General features: G+C 43.4%; 2 protein-coding genes across 2 annotated transcripts in view; both read right to left on the bottom strand.

Moving 5' to 3' along the window:
- Window positions 1-516: 516 nt before the first annotated feature.
- On the bottom strand, window positions 517-1,527 carry purg (purine-rich element binding protein G; the record flags this gene model as incomplete). The annotated part of the gene is made up of 1 exon (XM_079256543.1): window positions 517-1,527. The coding sequence occupies one exon, from the start codon at window positions 1,525-1,527 to the stop codon at window positions 517-519; it is 1,011 nt and encodes a 336-aa protein (XP_079112669.1).
- A 967-nt stretch (window positions 1,528-2,494) lies between these two features.
- il6st (interleukin 6 cytokine family signal transduce) overlaps window positions 2,495-19,820 on the bottom strand; it is a 28,688-nt gene continuing 11,362 nt past the window's right edge. Inside the window, exons 5-16 of the mRNA XM_079256538.1 lie at window positions 18,442-18,596; window positions 18,184-18,335; window positions 16,608-16,770; window positions 12,650-12,729; window positions 11,925-12,171; window positions 10,044-10,244; window positions 9,632-9,733; window positions 6,467-6,613; window positions 6,246-6,386; window positions 4,973-5,063; window positions 4,173-4,254; window positions 2,495-4,052 (exon numbers count right to left, since the gene is read on the bottom strand). Of these exons, the coding sequence (XP_079112664.1) occupies window positions 3,459-4,052; window positions 4,173-4,254; window positions 4,973-5,063; window positions 6,246-6,386; window positions 6,467-6,613; window positions 9,632-9,733; window positions 10,044-10,244; window positions 11,925-12,171; window positions 12,650-12,729; window positions 16,608-16,770; window positions 18,184-18,335; window positions 18,442-18,596 (2,155 nt within the window). The 3' untranslated portion in view covers window positions 2,495-3,458. The remainder of the gene's footprint in view (window positions 4,053-4,172; window positions 4,255-4,972; window positions 5,064-6,245; window positions 6,387-6,466; window positions 6,614-9,631; window positions 9,734-10,043; window positions 10,245-11,924; window positions 12,172-12,649; window positions 12,730-16,607; window positions 16,771-18,183; window positions 18,336-18,441; window positions 18,597-19,820) is intronic.

Here is a 19,820-nt window from a genome sequence, read left to right as displayed (position 1 = left end):
ATTGCACGCCCCACCAACTTTAAATATGAAGCAGCTGAAATATAGATGAAATATCATCTTTTCAATGTTGTGCAAGTATTTTTTTTAAATTCAAAATAAGCTAATTTTAAGTATTCTCTTAATTTTTATTCCCTCGAAACTGTTCAGAAATAAATTTTAGGTCTATTAGCAGAAGTCTAATATCAGCTATCAATTTTTTTCTAGTTTCTGCAGTTCACTTTTAAATTTAAAAGAGGAGTTGTGATTTTAAAAGAAAGACATGGGTTAAAAATGGACTCATGTCTCATCAACAGGCCTGCGTAAAGTGCATGATGCAGCACGGCTAAATGAAACTGACGTGGTATAAGGCTGTGAATGAATGACTTCTTGGCAGGGTAGAAGTTGGAGGTTACCAGCCCTTGGCGTTCAGTCGCTCAGTCATTGCAGAACATAGCAGGTGGGAGTCTGGCCGTGCTGCGGTCCCCCGGCCGCCTGCGCACCGGGCGGCCCGGCGCAGGCGGCGGCCCGCCGCGGGGCTCAGTCCTGCTGCTCCCCGCTGTCCTGCCGCCCGTCTGTCCGCTTCTCTTTGTGACAGGAAAAAATCCGCCGCATCTCCTCCTCGTACCTGATGAAATTCTCTCCGAACCGGGCCCAGGCCTTTAACGGAACCGTGATGGTGTTTCTGTACGGCTGGCGCACTTCGCTGATTTTCAGAAAAACGCCGAACCGGTTCGAACCCACGTCAAAGTAAAACCTTTTGTTGTCCACGCGGAAAGACGCAGCTTCGGGGAGCTCGGGGTTGTCGATGCGGGTCCTGGATCCGGTTCGGTCGTGGTCGTCCACCTCTTCGTCACCGTAGTCTTCGATGAGCTGGGACAGGGCGTCCCTGAACTCGATGAGCCCCTGCGCGGGCAGCACGATGCTCTGCTCGATGCCCTGGCCGTAGTAGCCCATCGTGCCGTGGCCTTTGCTGACAGTCTGCCGGATCCGCAGGAACCTACCTCTCTGGTTCTCCTTCAGATCCAGAAAGTACTTTCTGTTGTCCCTCTCGATGAATTCGCTCTTGAGGACGCGGTGTGTGTGGTTGTCGGAGCCCACCGAGCCGGTGGGAGACGGCGCCTCCTGCGGCTTCCTGCGGCTCTGGCCGTTGCTGCCGCCGTGCTCCTCCGCCAGCTGGGGGGCCAGACCCCCCCTCAGTCCGATACGGGCATAGTAGTCTATAAAGTCCCCCAGGCTGTAGCGGAGAGCAGGAGCCATGGACATGGACAGAGTCAGCTTGCTCTTCCTGATGTTATCATGTCGGCCTTTGCCGATCCACACCTCGGCAATTTTCAGGAAGCGGCCGCGAACACTTTGCTTCACATCCAGATAAAAACGTTTCTTCTGGATGTCGACGCGTTTAGAGGCCAATTCCTGGATGTCATTCCCCTGTTGCTGTGCTCCGGTCTGGATGTACTGCTGGAGATAGGGGTGCCTTGGTAGGGAATCGGACGCAATCTTACTTCTGCCTCTTTCCATTCCCCTGCAGCATCCATCAGCCATCATCATTTATATTCCACCTCTAGACAGCACAGGACAAAGCGATTCCTCCATTCCAGTGGCAAAGCAGGCTCATACACACAACTGGCTGCAGAGACATACAGGTTCACCTGAAAATGGCTGCTGGTTTGGACTCATAAGCTCATGGACAAAGTGTCCCGAATAACCATGAAGCTGGACTATGTAGCCATCCTTACTGCGGACTGCCTCCATGTTCCATCATCTGTTTGTGTTGCGGCTACTCGTTAACAGAGGAAACGGGAAGGCAGCAGACCTGAGCTGGGAAAATGAACCCGATGAACCCGTCCACCCCCCCTCCCCGTCCCGAGAAGCCCTCAGTTAAAGAGACACGACGGAACAGTGAATGAGACTGCAACCAAATGCAGCGAAGGATTTACAACCGACTGAAGCGGAGCTGTTGCACAAAGCCTGCCATTCACCCAGCCATCGTGTATAAAACGTTCCCCCAGCTCTTCATGCACCCCGTCATTATGTGGGTAACAGTCCACCCAGCTCTTCATTTCCTCCCAGCTCATAATTCACCCAGTCATTATATATAAAATGTTCCACTCAGCTCTTCATTCACCCCGTCATCATGTTGGTATTGAATTAATTCATTCATCCCCTGACAAATGTTTCTCTAACCTCTTCTTTCATTAATTCATTCCGCATTCATTCATGTGGGGGAATGTTTCATTCACTCATTCATGAGTCTTGGCTCTTCGGTCTTCCTTTATGCGGTGAACTCCTCCCGGGTGATCGCCTGGTGACTGTAAAGGAGCGAACCCACAGTTTGAAGCCCACTGGCTTTGTATGAGACAAGTTGGAGGAGTCCATCTCATTCTCCACCTTTTATGTCCACGTTTTTCTTTGGCTTACTGGTGACCACATATCAGGAACTGGACTAACAGAAGACAACACTCTGTTCACTCACTGTTCAAAAGCAGCTGATAAAAACTTTATTGAATAAGCAGGATACATGTCAGCTTTAACTTGGCATGATTACATTCATGTGCAGTTTATGTGAAAGCTACAGGGATACTTGGTGTGATAAACTTAGCAAAGAGACTGTAACATCCACACGGAGCAGGAGGGTCTCGGAAAAGGGCGCCTGGCCTGAAAGCTCCGTCAGTAGTTCATGCAGGCGTCAGGTTTAGTTTTCCCGTCAGAAGAGTGTATTTAGTGTAGTTTTTTCCAGGCTGGCACGCTCTGGAAGTCTCAAGTCACATTGCACAAAATACTGAAGCGCCGTGGTTAAATGCAAAAGATACGACAACATGACATGAAAAAAGGCACAAAAACATTCCCGCTAGCAGTGTCCCCCCCCCCGCTTTACAGCCTGGCAGGGGGCATGGAAAGCAGACTATTCCCATTAGTCTGACTGGTTAGCTGAATCCCAGTAAGTTAAGGCTTAACTAACAGCAGCTGTTCTGTCAGACAGCTGAACCGTTCATCACAAACTGCAGCATCCTGTAAATAAAAGGCTTAAAAACATTCAGAATCTGCATGAATGAGGAGGATGACGTCAGTTTTGGTGGATTATGTTAAGAGGTGTGAAAAAGCACACACATGCTGAAAATCAGCTTCATAATAACTTTATGCTGTAATGCATCAACCAGAGGAATGGGTTCGTCTCTACGCGCCAAAAACAAATGTAGTCATGACTGTAGGCTGTTCCCTACAAACATCTGGCAACGTCCTGCAGAGACCCCCGTGTGGGGAAGATGTAAGTCTGATGACGACGAAGCAGAAGATAAAACTAATTTGAAACGTTTCCATAAAAGACTGAAATGTTCTGCTTTGAAATGATGAAACCGTTTCACTGAAGAGTCGATCTGAAAGTTCAGATGTCAGAAATCGTCACGACCTTGAAACAAAGAACACTGGATCCACCGTCGCCGTACTGTCCGCCAGGAGAAACACTGACTGCTGGTGTGTTCTCACTGAGGCCTGTAGCCCCCCAGCTGAGGCATGTAGCTGGAGGACGGGGGTCCCGCTGCGTCGGCGGACCGGCCGTCCGGAGCTGCAGCCGGCTCGGGGTCCTCCTCACACGCACAGAAGTCCGTCTGCTCCTCGTCCAGCTGCTGGAAGTCGCCGCAGTCTGCTGCGTCCGGCTGCGTGAAGCAGGACTGTCGGGGGAAACGCTGGAAGTGATGGCCGCCGTCCTGCAGCAACATGTCCGGGTTCTCCTCCGAGTCCAGCAGCGGCTGCGTGGACTCGGACCGGGAGAAAACGCCGTGCTGAGGCTGAGAGGCGGGAGTCTGACCCTTGTAAACGCTGGAGGCCATGACGGAGGAGTACTGCACGGGGCTGGCGGTGGCGTCGGCCATGTCTGCGCCCTCGTCGCTGTCGGAGACGCTCTGGCGAGGCGAGGACATGCAGGACGAGCCGCCGATGCCGCTGCTGTGCTCCTCAGACAGATACTTGTCCTTCTTTAGAGACAAACTGGTCTTGTCCTCTTCAAAACCCTGGTTGGCAGCAGACACGTCCAGGATGCTGATACTGGGGAGGTAGTTCTCCTTCGGCGTGTCGGTCTGCGGAGGACGACAAGACGGACTGAAATGACTCAAAGAAAACCTGGAAAGCCTTCAGTCTGTCATCATCAACGAATCAGCAGCTTTCAGGGCGTAAACATCAGCTCCTCCTTTATTTACCTTCAAAGGATAATCAGGAGACCAGTTCCCAATGGTACTCTCTCCAGGATCGGGAATCTGAGGCCAGAGGTTCTCCTTGATGCTGTGAGAGGAAACACCAGAGGTTTTTCAGACATGTTGACGGTCACATGACCACATTACAGGCTCTGAGATGTTTACTGGTGTAGTTCCACAGCCCACCAGTAAACGTCCCAGTCAGCCTTCTGTAAACATTCTTTGGAGAAACACTCAATGTACAGTTGTGCTCATATGTCTTCATCCCCTTTCATTAAAGAAAAGCTGAATTTACAACAGTCACTCAGATAACTGGAGACTTAAAAAAGGAACAATAACTAAAAAAATTTGCAAAAATATAATTTAGTAATAAAAGACACAGTTTTTTTCATTTAATTGAGTTGAAGAAAGAAAAAAAAAAACCAAATTGTTCCTGGACAAATGAGAGACTTTTCTGTTGAACAGTGGGACAAAATACCTGTCAACAGGTGCAGAAGTCTGACTGAGAGGAACAGAAAACACCTGACTGGAGCGGAAATATTAAAGGATTCTTCAACTAAATATTACTTTATGACTGATGGAATATTTAATAAATGATGTTATTTGTTTGATTTTTAAAAAAAAATATTTCTATTGAACCAGAATTAGAAAATAATGTCATGATTTTCATAAAGTTTTTATTTATTATTACTTTAGTCAATTTCAGCTTATTTTACAGGCAGCTGTTTTTTTCCTTCTTTAATGAAAGATTATGAATAAATATGAGCACAACTGTAGATGTTGACAATGTTGGAAAAGTAACTTACGCTTCTCTCTTATAGAAGCAGAGCAGGACGACCAGGAGGAGCAGGAACAGAAAGCCGAGGCTCACGCCGACCACGACGCCTTCAAACGACTCTGAGGACAAAAACAGGTATTTCTACATCAGGCCCTCCCCCAACCAGAAGAACACGCCAGAAGCTCGATCCTCACGCAGCATGCATGGGAGCAGGAGGTGATCACCTCTGCTGCAGGACCAGACGGAAGTACCGATCTGCTTTACTGTCACATATTAATGAAGCGAGTGGATGGAAACATTAATAAAGTAGAAACAACTGGAACATGTAGAGTCCTACAGAACAGCTGGAGATGTTTTTAAGTCTTTAAAATGACACTTTAACTTCACCAGAAATGTTTGCTGTTCTATTTTAAATGTATTTTTTTTAACCTCGCGGCGTGCCCCCCCCCCTCTGGATGAGCTGGCTTCAACCTTGAATTTCCCCTCGGGGATGAAAAAAGTATGTTTGATTTGATTTTCAGACATTACCAGAGCCCGAGTTTTGCTATATTACTGTCTGCTTCTTTTATTTAATATAATTATCCATTAACGTTACCAAAAACTGTAAATATTGTTATGTGATCAATCGAGATAAATTACTTACAAAGCCTGTAAATACTTACTGTAATTTTTTTTTTTTATTTGTGACTACATTTGTAAATTTGTAGTTGTGATTTGCACTTCAGGGCCACCGTAGTTGGGTGACCCGTCTGAAGCAAACTGGCCCAGCTTCTGCTTCCAGAGGAACTGGGAAAGGATCCAGCAGCTGGGAGAACCAGATGCTTTGCTGCTGGTGTGAAACTGGTGATGAGACGCAGCTATCTCCACCACCTCATCAACTCTTTCATGATTATTGTTACAAACAATTTATTTCTTCTGATTTCATTGATTTTTTTTTTTTTTTTTTTTTTTACTGTATTTATTATTAAATAATTAATTTCTTTGTATTTATTTATTATTTAAGTGTAGTCTACTTTATTCCAGTCTTTTTTTTTTTTAAAGATTTAAGATCATTATGTTTTTACAAATATTTGTAAATAATTTGTCACTGGAAAGGTGGAAAATCTCCTCCATGATGGAGAAGTCACGTGACCAGGTCATGTGACTGCTGCTGAACAGATGGAAGGACGTCAGCTGTTCATCTTTTTATTTGTGAAAGTAATTTTCCTTCGAGTTCTCGCCCAGTCTTGGCGTGTTCGCTGTACTGGATGCTTGTGGCGCTCCAGTGTCAGTAGTCTGACGGCGGGTGGCGTCTTACTGACCGTAGGTCATCGTGGTGAAAGAGTGAGTCGTGCCGTTCACTGATCCCCGGACGGTCGAGGCCTGGATCCACACGTCGTACCTGGTGTTTCCCAACAGCGACTTCAGAGTGTAGGAGGTGGTGTTATTCGCCACCGTCACCGCTGCACATGAGTGAGACAGGAAGCAGAAAGTTAGCTGGCGGTTCATGTGTCGTATGGACGACGCGTCATGCCACACGTACCGCTGGTTTGATCCCCATGTTTGTAGAATATGGTGTAGTTTGTGATGAAGCCTTGTCTCATGTGCCGTGGAACCTCCTTCCACACCAGATTAACCTGGTTGTGTCCTGGATTATCTTTCAGTTCCACAGCCGGACCTTTCAATAGAACTGGAACAGAAATGTAGAATAACTGGCTGCTCCTTGGTAACGCAAACCAGTATAAACACCCAGTATAAACACCCACCAGTATAAACGCCACCAGTATAAACACCCAGTATAAACACCCACCAGTATAAACACCCACCAGTATAAACGCCACCAGTATAAACACCCACCAGTATAAACACCCACCAGTATAAACGGCACCAGTATAAACGGCACCAGTATAAACGGCACCAGTATAAACGCCCACCAGTATAAACACCCACCAGTATAAACGCCACCAGTATAAACGCCACCAGTATAAACGCCCACCAGTATAAACACCCACCAGTATAAACACCCACCAGTATAAACGGCACCAGTATAAACGCCCACCAGTATAAACGCCCACCAGTATAAACGCCCACCAGTATAAACGCCCACCAGTATAAACACCCACCAGTATAAACGCCCACCAGTATAAACACCCACCAGTATAAACGCCACCAGTATAAACGCCACCAGTATAAACGCCCACCAGTATAAACGCCCACCAGTATAAACGCCACCAGTATAAACGCCCACCAGTATAAACGCCCACTAGTATAAACGCCACCAGTATAAACACCCACCAGTATAAACACCCACCAGTATAAACGCCACCAGTATAAACACCCACCAGTATAAACGCCACCAGTATAAACGCCACCAGTATAAACGCCCACCAGTATAAACGCCCACCAGTATAAACGCCACCAGTATAAACGCCACCAGTATAAACACCCACCAGTATAAACACCCACCAGTATAAACGCCCACCAGTATAAACGCCCACCAGTATAAACGCCACCAGTATAAACGCCACCAGTATAAACGCCCACCAGTATAAACGCCCACCAGTATAAACGCCCACCAGTATAAACGCCACCAGTATAAACGCCACCAGTATAAACGCCCGCCAGTATAAACGCCCGCCAGTATAAACGCCCGCCAGTATAAACGCCCGCCAGTATAAACGCCCGCCAGTATAAACGCCAGCCAGTATAAACGCCAGCCAGTATAAACGCCCGCCAGTATAAACGCCCGCCAGTATAAACGCCCGCCAGTATAAACGCCCGCCAGTATAAACGCCCGCCAGTATAAATGCTCACCAGTATAAACGCCACCAGTATAAACACCCACCAGTATAAACGCCACCAGTATAAACGCCACCAGTATAAACGCCCACCAGTATAAACGCCCACCAGTATAAACGCCACCAGTATAAACGCCCACCAGTATAAACGCCCACCAGTATAAACACCCACCAGTATAAACACCCACCAGTATAAACACCCACCAGTATAAACGCCACCAGTATAAACACCCACCAGTATAAACGCCACCAGTATAAACGCCACCAGTATAAACGCCACCAGTATAAACGCCACCAGTATAAACGCCCACCAGTATAAACGCCCACCAGTATAAACGCCACCAGTATAAACGCCACCAGTATAAACGCCACCAGTATAAACGCCCACCAGTATAAACGCCCACCAGTATAAACGCCACCAGTATAAACGCCACCAGTATAAACGCCCACCAGTATAAACGCCCACCAGTATAAACGCCACCAGTATAAACGCCCGCCAGTATAAACGCCCGCCAGTATAAACGCCCGCCAGTATAAACGCCGCCAGTATAAACGCCCGCCAGTATAAACGCCAGCCAGTATAAACGCCAGCCAGTATAAACGCCAGCCAGTATAAACGCCCGCCAGTATAAACGCCCGCCAGTATAAACGCCCGCCAGTATAAACGCCCGCCAGTATAAACGCCCGCCAGTATAAATGCTCACCAGTACAAACGCCCACCAGTACAAACGTCCACCAGTATAAACGTCCACCAGTATAAACGCCCGCCAGTATAAACGCCCGCCAGTATAAACGCCCGCCAGTATAAACGCCCGCCAGTATAAACGCCGCCAGTATAAACGCCACCAGTATAAATGCCAGCTAAAAACCCCGGTTGTTCTACATTCTTACTTGAAGCAGGAGATTGGGTACCTGTCAATCAAGAAGACACGCCCCTAAATATGCCGAATTTCGAGACTGATTTACTCTAAACGAGCGAGTTAGAAAAAAATTCACTCCTCCCACAGTTGTCATGAAGGTAAACCTGAACTATTAAACCTAAAATGGATTTTTGTACCAGGCTGTAAACATGTTTATTCCTGCTGTAAACATGTTTATTTCTGCTGTAAACATGTTTATTCCTGCTGTAAACATGTTTATTTCTGCTGTAAACATGTTTATTTCTGCTGTAAACATGTTTATTCCTGCTGTAAACATGTTTATTCCTGCTGTAAACATGTTTATTTCTGCTGTAAACATGATTATTCCTGCTGTAAACATGTTTATTCCTGCTGTAAACATGTTTATTTCTGCTGTAAACATGTTTATTTCTGCTGTAAACATGATTATTCCTGCTGTAAACATGTTTATTCCTGCTGTAAACATGTTTATTTCTGCTGTAAACATGTTTATTCCTGCTGTAAACATGTTTATTTCTGCTGTAAACATTACTCCTGCTGTGAAGTTGGTCTTTTTAACATGGAAGTCTATGGGGATTCTATCTGTTTTGCAGCCCCCCGTGGATGAAGGGGGAACTGCAGTTTTATGCACTTCCGCATAGGCTTCACTTTTAACCGCTGAAGGCTCCGTCCATCTTTCATATATGGTCTATGGCTTGTATTTGCTTCTGTAATATAATAATAAGGTCTGGCGTATTTTTTCTTACTTTTCGCGTTTTTGCAAGCCTGATTTCCAGCAAATTGATCAGCTATTAATGAATATCTATATCTGTCTGGGAAATGGTATTTGCCATTCTGCTGGAGTGTCTTTACCATTTTAGAACTAAAAGAAAAATACTATAATAATAATAATAATAATAATAATAATAATAATAAGAAAAAATAATAAATAATAATAAAAAACATTTTATCTTTTCAAAAAATCAGACAATGGACCGTTTCACGGAGTCCTGGCTGGACAAGATATCTTACCTCCTTCTTCCAGAAAGGCTTGTAGTCGAGCTGGAGTCTGAATCCATCCGGAGCGTATGGCATACACAGAGATGTTGTAGCAAACAAAACGCTCCAGGTTTCCTGGATTTGACACAAAGACACGTTAAGTGTTGGTTTAACGTTAAAGCCAGTAAAGCCTGAAGGTAGAAAATGTCTAAATGAAGGGTGAAAGAAACATTTAACTGCTGCTGTTGCAGCTTTTTACTGCCATCAGATTCAGTCCATGAGATGATAAAAAGTCTCGGCTTCTACGTCTGACTGGCTGTTTTTGTTCCACCGGGAGGAAAAAGGTGGGTTGGTGGTAATGGTTACATTTCTCACACCCTCCAACTCATTAGGAGTCGTTTTCCAAACATCAGCGTCTCCAGTTTTTCAGAAGAAAGAAAATCACCTTTGATTGTAGTTTGTCTAGTTGAGCCATGTTCTCTCTGCCAGTTTGGCCACGTTGCGCCATCGCCTCCGCTCCCTGAATCCGAGTCCTCGATCCACTCGATCACATACTCTGATACATGTGTGTTGTTTGCCAGCTTCCACTCCAGGTACAGCTGACCCCCATGGGACCACACTTTCAGGTCCCTCACTGGGGTAGGCCCTGTAAAACACACATGATCAGATACAACATCATTAATGAGAGCGGAACTGACGTTGACAACTGCTGGCATTATCAGACAAGTCATTTGATCAGCGTAATCTGATCAGCAGAGGTAACAACAGCACATCGCTACTCGCTAATGCTAACTTTGCCATCCAGAACACTGGAAACCAGGACTCCGAGGTGCTTTCGTTCCAGATGCTCATGCATGACTGTTGTGCTGCCGTGGAACGCCAACTATGCGTGGCAGACGACACATTTCACCTGTTTGACACTTTGTTTAGCATGAAGTAGGTCTGGGCGATTAATCAGATTTTAATCTCAACTACGATCTGAGTTTCCTCTCCTGCTGTCTTCAGCTGCTAATCGAGCGTCTCTGGCGTTGCAGCGCTGTGCTGTAAACTCCTCCCACAGCCGCTTTGCTTTCATTCAGACACTGTTGCCAACTTGGAGACTTTCTCACTAAATCTGGAGACTTTTTTTATTAAAAGCGACAAATCTAGCAGCTTTTACTGGAGTTATTAGAGACTTTTCTGGTGTTTTGGCGACTGACTTGAAGACACATATTGTTCTGCAGTTACTGTAAGGAAGGAGCAGCGGGAGCCTCTCCCGTCCTAAAGCACTCCCAGGCGGCCAGTCTCAGTCGGCTCCGGCTGCAGGTCAATGTAGAATAACTGCAGTAGGTTGTGGAAGTTCACCTAAACATAGTTTATACCATTGTCAGTGACAACTGGCTGCATTATTTTCCTATACATAGTTCGGCCAGTTAAACACGGTAATATCCCTCCGTTGCGGGGCGTTACCATAGCAATGCGTTAACCAGCTGGTTCAGATCAGCCGTCTTTTAACAGGTGAATGAGAGAAACGCGCTGCAGCCTGACAGCGGTTGTTTGGTATAAAACATAAAATAGTTCCTATGTAAGCAGTAAAAGCGGATTAAACAACTCGGAAACGTGCATTAGACGTTATAATATGACGTTATGACAGCGTCGCTGTCACACGGACCGTTACAAGAAACCATTCCTGTCCACCTCGATATGACTCTTCAATGATTCTTCCTTGTATCTTAGATAAGATCACGAATGTTACCAATGTCATTTATCTCCTCTCAACCGTTGAGAACACCACGACGTGCAGCGTTGTTGAAAAATACTGGATAATTTTGTTCAATAATTGCAATCTCAATTTTAGTCAAAATAATCGGGATTATTATTTTTGTCATAATCGATCATCCCTATGTGAAATATCCCCAAACTTTGGAAATAGGTTGCGCCGCCGTCAGTTTCTTCTTCGTTGTTTAAACAAAATGACAATACTGCCCCCAGCGCTTCCTGTGGTGCTTTGAGTCGTTTGCTTGGTGTTTAAAGTTCTTACATTGTCTGAAAAGCCGCAGTTGGTAAATGGCCTTAAGTTGTCTGGAGCAGCGTTTTATTAGCGTTTTATTTATTATTATTTGTTTACAACACGTTGAGATTTTGTGTCGATGAATTTTCATTGTCGACGTTGTTGACTAATCATTGCAGCCTTAACATACAGACTTCATTAATCACAGAGGCTCTGAAGGGTCAGAGCCTCAGGGACCCTGTGTGACCTTTGGCGAACGCTCTTGGGGGTCCCGATCCCCAGGTTTGGAACCACCGGGTTACATCATAGTGCCTGAAAGTCACCGTGGAAACCTACCATTGGATTTGGGAGGGATGAACAACTTTGCCTGACGAGACGTCCCCACAGAATTCCTCGCAGTGACAACGACTTTTACAAACTGCTTGTCAGAAAGGAAAATCTCTTTAAGTTCAGTGACATGACTGGAGCGGCCGTCTCCCTCGGACCAGTTGACTGGGATACTCTCCAGTTCTGGACTTCCATTACTGTGGTATAGAAGGGATAAGTCGAATCCTGTAATCTTCCCGTTGGATTCTTCTGGATCCTGGCAGAGCAAAACAAACACAAAGTGTTACCTGTCAGCTTAAAGCACAACATCCACCTGTGAGTTAAACGTGGAGACGAAACTATGGCTGTTTTGGGTTTTTATTGTGTCTTATGCAAGTATACTGCAGAAATAACGAGGCAGAGGACCCTTAACGCCATCGCTATGTATTTACCCACAATGCAATGCTACGCCATGTACAGGAGGTGGCTTGTTTTGTAGTCCGCTTCCTGTATTTGGTCCGATTGAAATGGACCGAGACCTGCGTTTGTAGGCGGACCGAGTCCACTTCTTTGGTCCGAATCAGAATTTGTTTGGTGTGTTCACATTTCCCCAAACGAATCGACTTTCTGAGCAAACGGACTCGGATTCGGATCAAAAAGGTTGATGTGAACGTGTCCTTACACGTGAAGATAAACCGATCCAGATATCAAGTTAAACAGTTTTGTGTTAATTTAAATACTAAGTGAGACTTTACCTTAGAAATCAGCATCACTTGTCGTTTATTTCCGCCACTCTCAAAAACGGTGATCCATAAATCCGGTTTACTTGATGGTGCTTGGAGAAAGGAAAAAAAAGAACAAAGACAAGCATGTTTAATGGAAAACGTCCAGGTTCGCTGGGTTTCTACATGTACAGCAGACATTTGCTGTTTCACAGGAGATGAAGATGTTTTCAAAGGAGGTCACAAGGATTATAACTCATGCCCCCTGAAAGAAAAGTTAACCAAATGATTAGTAGTTTAAAGTCCAATGAAAACACTTTTTCACCTTTTAAAAGGATTTTTTTTCATCAAAAGGACAATTTTTTTTTTAACCTTATATCATGATTTAATTAATCACAAAGAATTACCCCTTTATATACCAGCTTTGATCATACATACAATCTGTGGCTTTTCTGTGAAATACATCATCGTGAACTGATTGGCTGGCAGCCATTGCTGCAGCAATGACCCCCACGCCTCCGGCATTTGGGAAATTTTTGGCTCATCTTTCAGAACCCCAGTAATGTTGAGTCCTGGGACTGCAGATGCTGATTTGGCTAGATGCATTGACAATGTGTTGAGTGCGCACTGGGTGCGTACTCAGAAAACACCCAGAGGGCCCATTTCGGAGAGCTTTTGATGCACGCACCCGGCCAAATCGGCTTTCCAGATAAAGCAGCCGCATAAGATGTACCGTGTTTTAGTGACTATAAGTCGCACTTAAAAGTCTTTTATTTTCTCCAAATAGACAGAGCGCCTTATAATGCGATGCACCTTATGTGTGTACAGAGTTCTAAAATCTATAAATGTTGTTGTGTGACTTTGATGAGCGCTTCACTTGACTGACTGAGAACGTTTCCGACACGCTGCTTGTATAGATAAAAGGCGGACGTAACAGAGGGCAGCATGAGAACGTTAAAGGGGGAAGTGTTGGCGTGAAAGAAGACGCTAAAGCACAGGTGTCGAACTCCAGTCCTGGAGGGCCGGTATCCTGCAGGTTTTTGTTGTCTCCATCCTCCAACACACCTGACCGAAATTCATTAATAGGTTTATAAGAAGCTGCTGGATCCATTTAGTTTGAATCATGTGTGTTGGGGCAGGGAAACAACAAAAACCTGCCAGATAGCGGCCCTCGAGGACTGGATGGTGACACCCCTGCGCTAAAGGCATGCCCTCAGTATGTATATAGTGCCAGTATGTGCATTATGCAAAACATCGGTTTGGCTAATGACGCCTTATTAAAATGGCTCCTGCGAAGAGACACGCTTACGAAGCCCAGTTCTAACTGCAAGCTATCAGCTACGCGGACAAACATGGGGATCGAGCAGCCGTAAGAGAATTCAAGATCAATGAATCCATGGTTCGTAAGTGGAGGAAGCAAGAAAACGAGGTTTGCCAAGTCAAGAACACGAAGCTGAGTTTCCACGGAAACAAGGCAAAGTGGCCCGAATTGGAAGAACGACTCAAGACGATTCAGGCTTGACGAAGGAACTCTAACCGCTGGACATTGGTATAAACAGTGAAGTTGGGAACGGCGTGGGCGCGATGGATGACAGATGGCGAACACAGTTTTACTAAGACTGGGAGGCAGCGCCAGGCGAGTTACGCCACATTTTGTGAATGGATTGCCGATGATTGGGCTAACGTGTCGCTGTTGTTCGAGCTTTCGCCAAAGCCGGCACCATTTATGAGGAGCTGCACGGCAACGAGACTGACTCTGACGATGACGAGCGGGAACCCAGCCTGTTCGATGGAGAAATAGCCCAGCTGTTCATTTCGGATACAGAAGATGAGGACTTTGATGGATTTGTGAATGAGGATTGTTTAAAAAACAACATGAAAACATTGCTAAATTCTTCAATAAAGTAACTCAGTTCTTCTTCCACTGCCTTTTTTAAAACACGCAAGCAAGCATGTTTTAAGCTAGAGTACCGGTATGTTTTCACCATTCCCACGCCCTAAAATCCAGTGTGCCTTATGTGGGTGTTAAATATTGAAACAGCACCCGTAACTGAGACTGCGGCGCGCCTTATGGTCGTGAAAATACAGTACGTAAAAAGCTTATTCGTAGCGGTGGGCTGATTTACTATTAAAAATCAATTCATTATGATTCAACACATGCTGATTAAATATATTTTATAAATGTTTTAAATCAATGACTTTTCATAATAACTAATAACAAATGCAGCTGTTAAGTGTTGCAGGAACATAAACGTTGCACATGTCACCCGGACGGCGCCAAACAGTAAACAACAGAGATAGCAGGAAGCTAGCAGCAAGCCTTGCTGTTATTCAGCAGGTCTGAAGACAACGTTTGGAAACGTTTTGGTCTTTATGGACATTAGACGAGACCTGGACAAGACTTACGGCACAATGGCTACGGTTACATGTTGTTTTTTAATTCGGAATTCATAATTCGGAATTAACGTATTTTCCACTGAGTTTACTAGAAAATAATAATTCCGAATGAAGGTTTACATGAAACACGTCCTGACTTAATTCCTCTTTAGAGCGGCGGGTTGGGAAGGGTTCTGATTGGACAGGGTGCACGTGACGTATGACGTATACTGGAAATAAAGAAAGTTGGCTCCCTGCTTCTCGTCTTTTCAGTTGCAACTTGAAAAACTACATAATAAGTACCATTTTGCCGCTATTTTTATTATATGTGCTATGTTTATTAAATTTAATAGAAATTAGCATTAGGAATTAAGTGTTTACATGGTCGTTTTTCATCAGTTTAAAGGGGAATTAACTTTTATTCGGAATTAAAACTCCCGTGTAAACGTACGGACTATGTAAGACGTTTAAAGCCAAAATAGAATCTAATAGTAAAACTACGAATACGTGACAGCAGCTCCGTTTCAGCTTGTCATTGCTAACTGCTGCTAACACATTTTTCCTGAACACTCCACAGAAACATTTACAAACAACATGAAAAATATGTTTTATGCGTCTTGGATTTATTCATGGTTTAACATAAATAAATAAATAAAACGTAAAGATAAATTTGGGTCACCTGAATAAATGGATATTGAATGGAGTATAAAGTTGTCAAATGCCAGAGTGAGATAAAAAAAATCCCAATCAGAGTGAATCATGGGGAACCTAAGACGACACACCCCTGGTGGTTTCTGAGGATGTAACTGAGTGAATATAATATTTTCTAGTAGTGTCTACGGGACAAAAACCGACATTTAACTCATAAAACGCCATAATTTCAGTGTTTTTCATTCCTTGGTCGTTGCAGGATAAAATTGTGGGTTTTATCCAGATGTTTTTACTCAAATCTATTTGATTTATCCATTTCACGCGTTTTCCCACAAAGCAACATGATAAACTAGAAGCTGAGAGATTTTCAGGATTTCTGTCAAACATCCGGATTACAGGGAACTGGGACGGATGGGAAATATGTTCTGATATGGTAAGTATGACGCCGGCACGTCCGTGACAAAACGTGTGAGTGTGCATGTAGCCTAGTTAGTAGGGCAGTGACGATATGCTTTTGTCCCGATTCGATTCCGATTTTTTGGGTGCCGATTCTATTTAAATTGAGATTCTCAAAATTCTTCAATATTGATGATTTTTGTAATTAAATACTTTTTTAAAATTTTTTTTTATAAAACTTCCTTTTGCTAGTAATTTTTCTTGATTTCAGTTAGGAAAAAACAACCCAGTAGCCAGATCATCATTCTGTTGCTATAATGCCCAAGAAGACAAGTAAAAAGATCAATAAAACCAATGAAAATGACAAAAATTTTTATCGTGGATGATTTTTATCTATTTGAAAAAATAATTGATTTTTTTTAACAAAAAAAAAAAAAAAAAATCGATTTTAAAATTGTGAAGGAAAAAATCCAGATTTCCGATTTTTCGATTAGTTTTTACCACCCCTACTAGTTAGCCTGATAACATATACACACACATATAGCCTAAGGCAGCCATAAACACTCACCACTTTCTGGAGTTCTCATGGTCAAGTTGGAACTCCAGTCGCTCCAGTAGCCGCAGCCGCTCCCCATATTTTTGCAGCGTAACTGAATGGCATAATCTGTGTACGGTTTGAGGCCCTGCAGTCTGAAGGATTCTAGAGGAGAGTCTGTGTCTCCAAGAGGAACCTGCGAAACAGAAACCACAACTCCCTGTGACCATCTCATACAGAACCATAAAACACACCTGACTGAAGGAGGGAAAACACTGAAAGGAGGGACACAAAGGGGTTTTTAGGCTGTTTATCAGGCAAACACAAGATTACCTGAAGTTTTATAAGATCGTCCAATAAAATGATCCTGTGGTCTGTTTAGAGTGAATTTGTACCGACACTCTGCTCCGAAACAATCCAAGCATTAAACTTGTTCAATACGACCAGAAATCTTCACGTTTGTGAGGAAAGCGATGATTGTGGATTATGATGTGGAACAGAAATGTAACCAATAGAGAGAGAGTGCTGACTGGAATGAGAACACGCCAGCCGACGCTCAGCAGACTATCATGTCTAAAGGAAAGGTCTGAAGGCAGGCGGCGCGTCACGCTGATATAACTGTAGGGAAACTTTAATAAGAAGCATTCAGATGCTAGAAACTGGAATTACACTGTTCACCTGGTGAGGTATTTTCCAGTTGAAGTGGGAGAACGGCATTAATAAGCATCACAATATGGCGGTCAGAGTTCACTTTAATGTTGACTTCATGCAAACATTAACGTTTTTAGATTTAATATAATATTATTCACAATGTTAGGTATTATTGTTAGCTTTATTTGACCACATCCATTTTGGCATCTATATCAGAAGATATTATTGATCTGAATAATTTTCTTTACATTGTGTGAAGTTGACTAAGAATTTAAAGTTGAACCTTTTTCCATTATTTAATAGTCAAGACATTTTCTTGCGATACCGTTATCAGTATCGGCTGAATACCAAGCGTGTGTACTCGTACTTAGTATTAATAAAAATGTACCAATACCACACTAGTCAAGCTAGCGCAGATGTGTTTGATGACATGCTTCGGACGTGTTTTAAAAGAAATAAATGCCTTGAATGTTAAAATGTGAAATTTTTTTGTCACACTAAAAGTCAGATGTTTGTTTCAGAACCACACATTTATAGTTGTATTTAGGTAAAATGTGCCAAACCAGAACAAAACTTGTTGAACTTGTTAGATCTGTAATGTTATTATATTTGTATTGGTGAGGTAACTTCAGAAAGGATGGGAAAACGTGGATCGTAGCATATCTGAAACCTCGTAGAAAATTCAGCCAGGAATGGACAAGACTGACAGGTAGAAGTGATAATGGCATTTACATCCGTAACATTTTAATTAATTCCATCTCTATATTTCAGTCTATCGGCAGAAATATATGTTGAAGAATTACAACAATATCTAACCAGCAGTCGACAGCTTGAATATTAGTGGTTGCTGTGCTTTGGCTGTTTATATAATGTAAATAAAACACACGTACACACATGTACATGTTAAAGAGTAAGAAATTGGAAGATTTGTGAAACAAGAGGTCTCAGAAATACTTACATAGTTCCATATCTGAGATCCACGTGGGCAAAATCGAATTTGATAAATCAGACTCATATATTTCGTAAGAGAATGGTTCCATGTTGTGAGAAGAGAAGAAGGAAACTCTTTCTCTGAAATGGCCTTCACATCTGATGGAGGGTTTGGCTTCACTGCAACAACACATGAAGAAGCAGTCAGCACTGATGTCATGTCAGGCTTTGACCCACTGTGATCCAACCACAACAAAGAAACATGAAGATTATTATTCATTCTTACCAAAGCAGTTCGCTTCAACAGCTTTCAGAGGCTTAGATGAAACCGTTCCCAGAGCATTTTGCGCCTCCACCCAAATGTTCAGCTGCATAAAACTGGGATAGGTCCTCAGAGACAGCTGGGCACTGGTGGCATTTGTTGATATATTAAAAGTATGACTGAGGAAAAAGATTTAAAACACACATTACAAATGTTACAGTGATGCATACATACATTTCCCTTAAATTCTCCCTAAGTATTTATTAAGCCATTTTCAATCCAATAATGTGACGTATGATTTGCTATGAACCACACACAGCAAACTGATGACGTTCCTGCTCCTGGAATTAGCCTCTGGTAGGGAACGCCAACATTCCCGCCAAATTAAAGAACTTTGCCGCAGTTACATGAAGTTTGTTATTCTGAGTTAATTATTCATGTTTTCCTTTGTGTTTATGTGGAAACAGTAAATCAGAAAGGAGGTTTACATGGAAAACACGTTTTCAAAACATTTGATGGCCATGATGAGGAAAAAAAAATAGTGATTTTATCAGCAGCTTTAATGTCACATCAATGAGACCAATCACATCCATGGTTAACATGCTGTGCGTTAGCCCCGCCCACCAGGTTTGATGGTTGATGATTCACTGCAGCATGGGTAGGGATGTCACGGTTATTTAATTTCACAGTTCATCGCAGTATAAAACGTAACAATTGATTCATCATAAATAAAAACACACACAAGGACAGACAGCAGCCCTCCCCCACGCACACACCCTAACATGACTCCCTAACTACTAGGGCTGATACGCTTTTGTCCCAATTCGAATCACTTCAGATTTTTTTTATGCCGACTCGATTTAAATTGTGATTCTCACAATTCTTCGATATTGCTGATTTTTATAGATTAAAAACAAACAAATGTATACAACTTTCTGTTTTGCTCGTCATTTTTCTTAATTTCACTTAAGAAAAACAACCCAGTAGCCAGACTGCTGCTATAATGCCTAAGAAGACAAGTAAAAAGATCAATAAAAACAATAAAAATGACAAAAAATGAATATAATGGATTATTTGTATTTATTTGTAAAAAGAAAAAAAAAATTCCCATCCCCAGTAACTACTGTCCTTTAACTGAATGAACGTATAAACAAATAAAATAAAATATAAAATTAATTAATAAACACCTGGCTTGATACAGATGTGATGAAACGATATCTTTGGGAACCATCCACATCAGAAGCCAGGAACCCCCACCCCCCCCATGTTCATAGGGGCCGCTGCCATGGCAACCATCCAGAACCTAGATTAAGGCAGGCTGGGGTCCACCCCACAGCCACAAGGCTGCAGTGTTGGACCACCTGCCACCTAAACAGGAGCAATCCCCATGGCAACAACCCCCA

Source organism: Telmatherina bonti (assembly GCF_933228915.1).
Source record: "Telmatherina bonti genome assembly, chromosome: 17".
Classification (NCBI taxonomy): domain Eukaryota; kingdom Metazoa; phylum Chordata; class Actinopteri; order Atheriniformes; family Telmatherinidae; genus Telmatherina; species Telmatherina bonti.
This window is presented reverse-complemented; position numbering and strand designations above follow the sequence as displayed.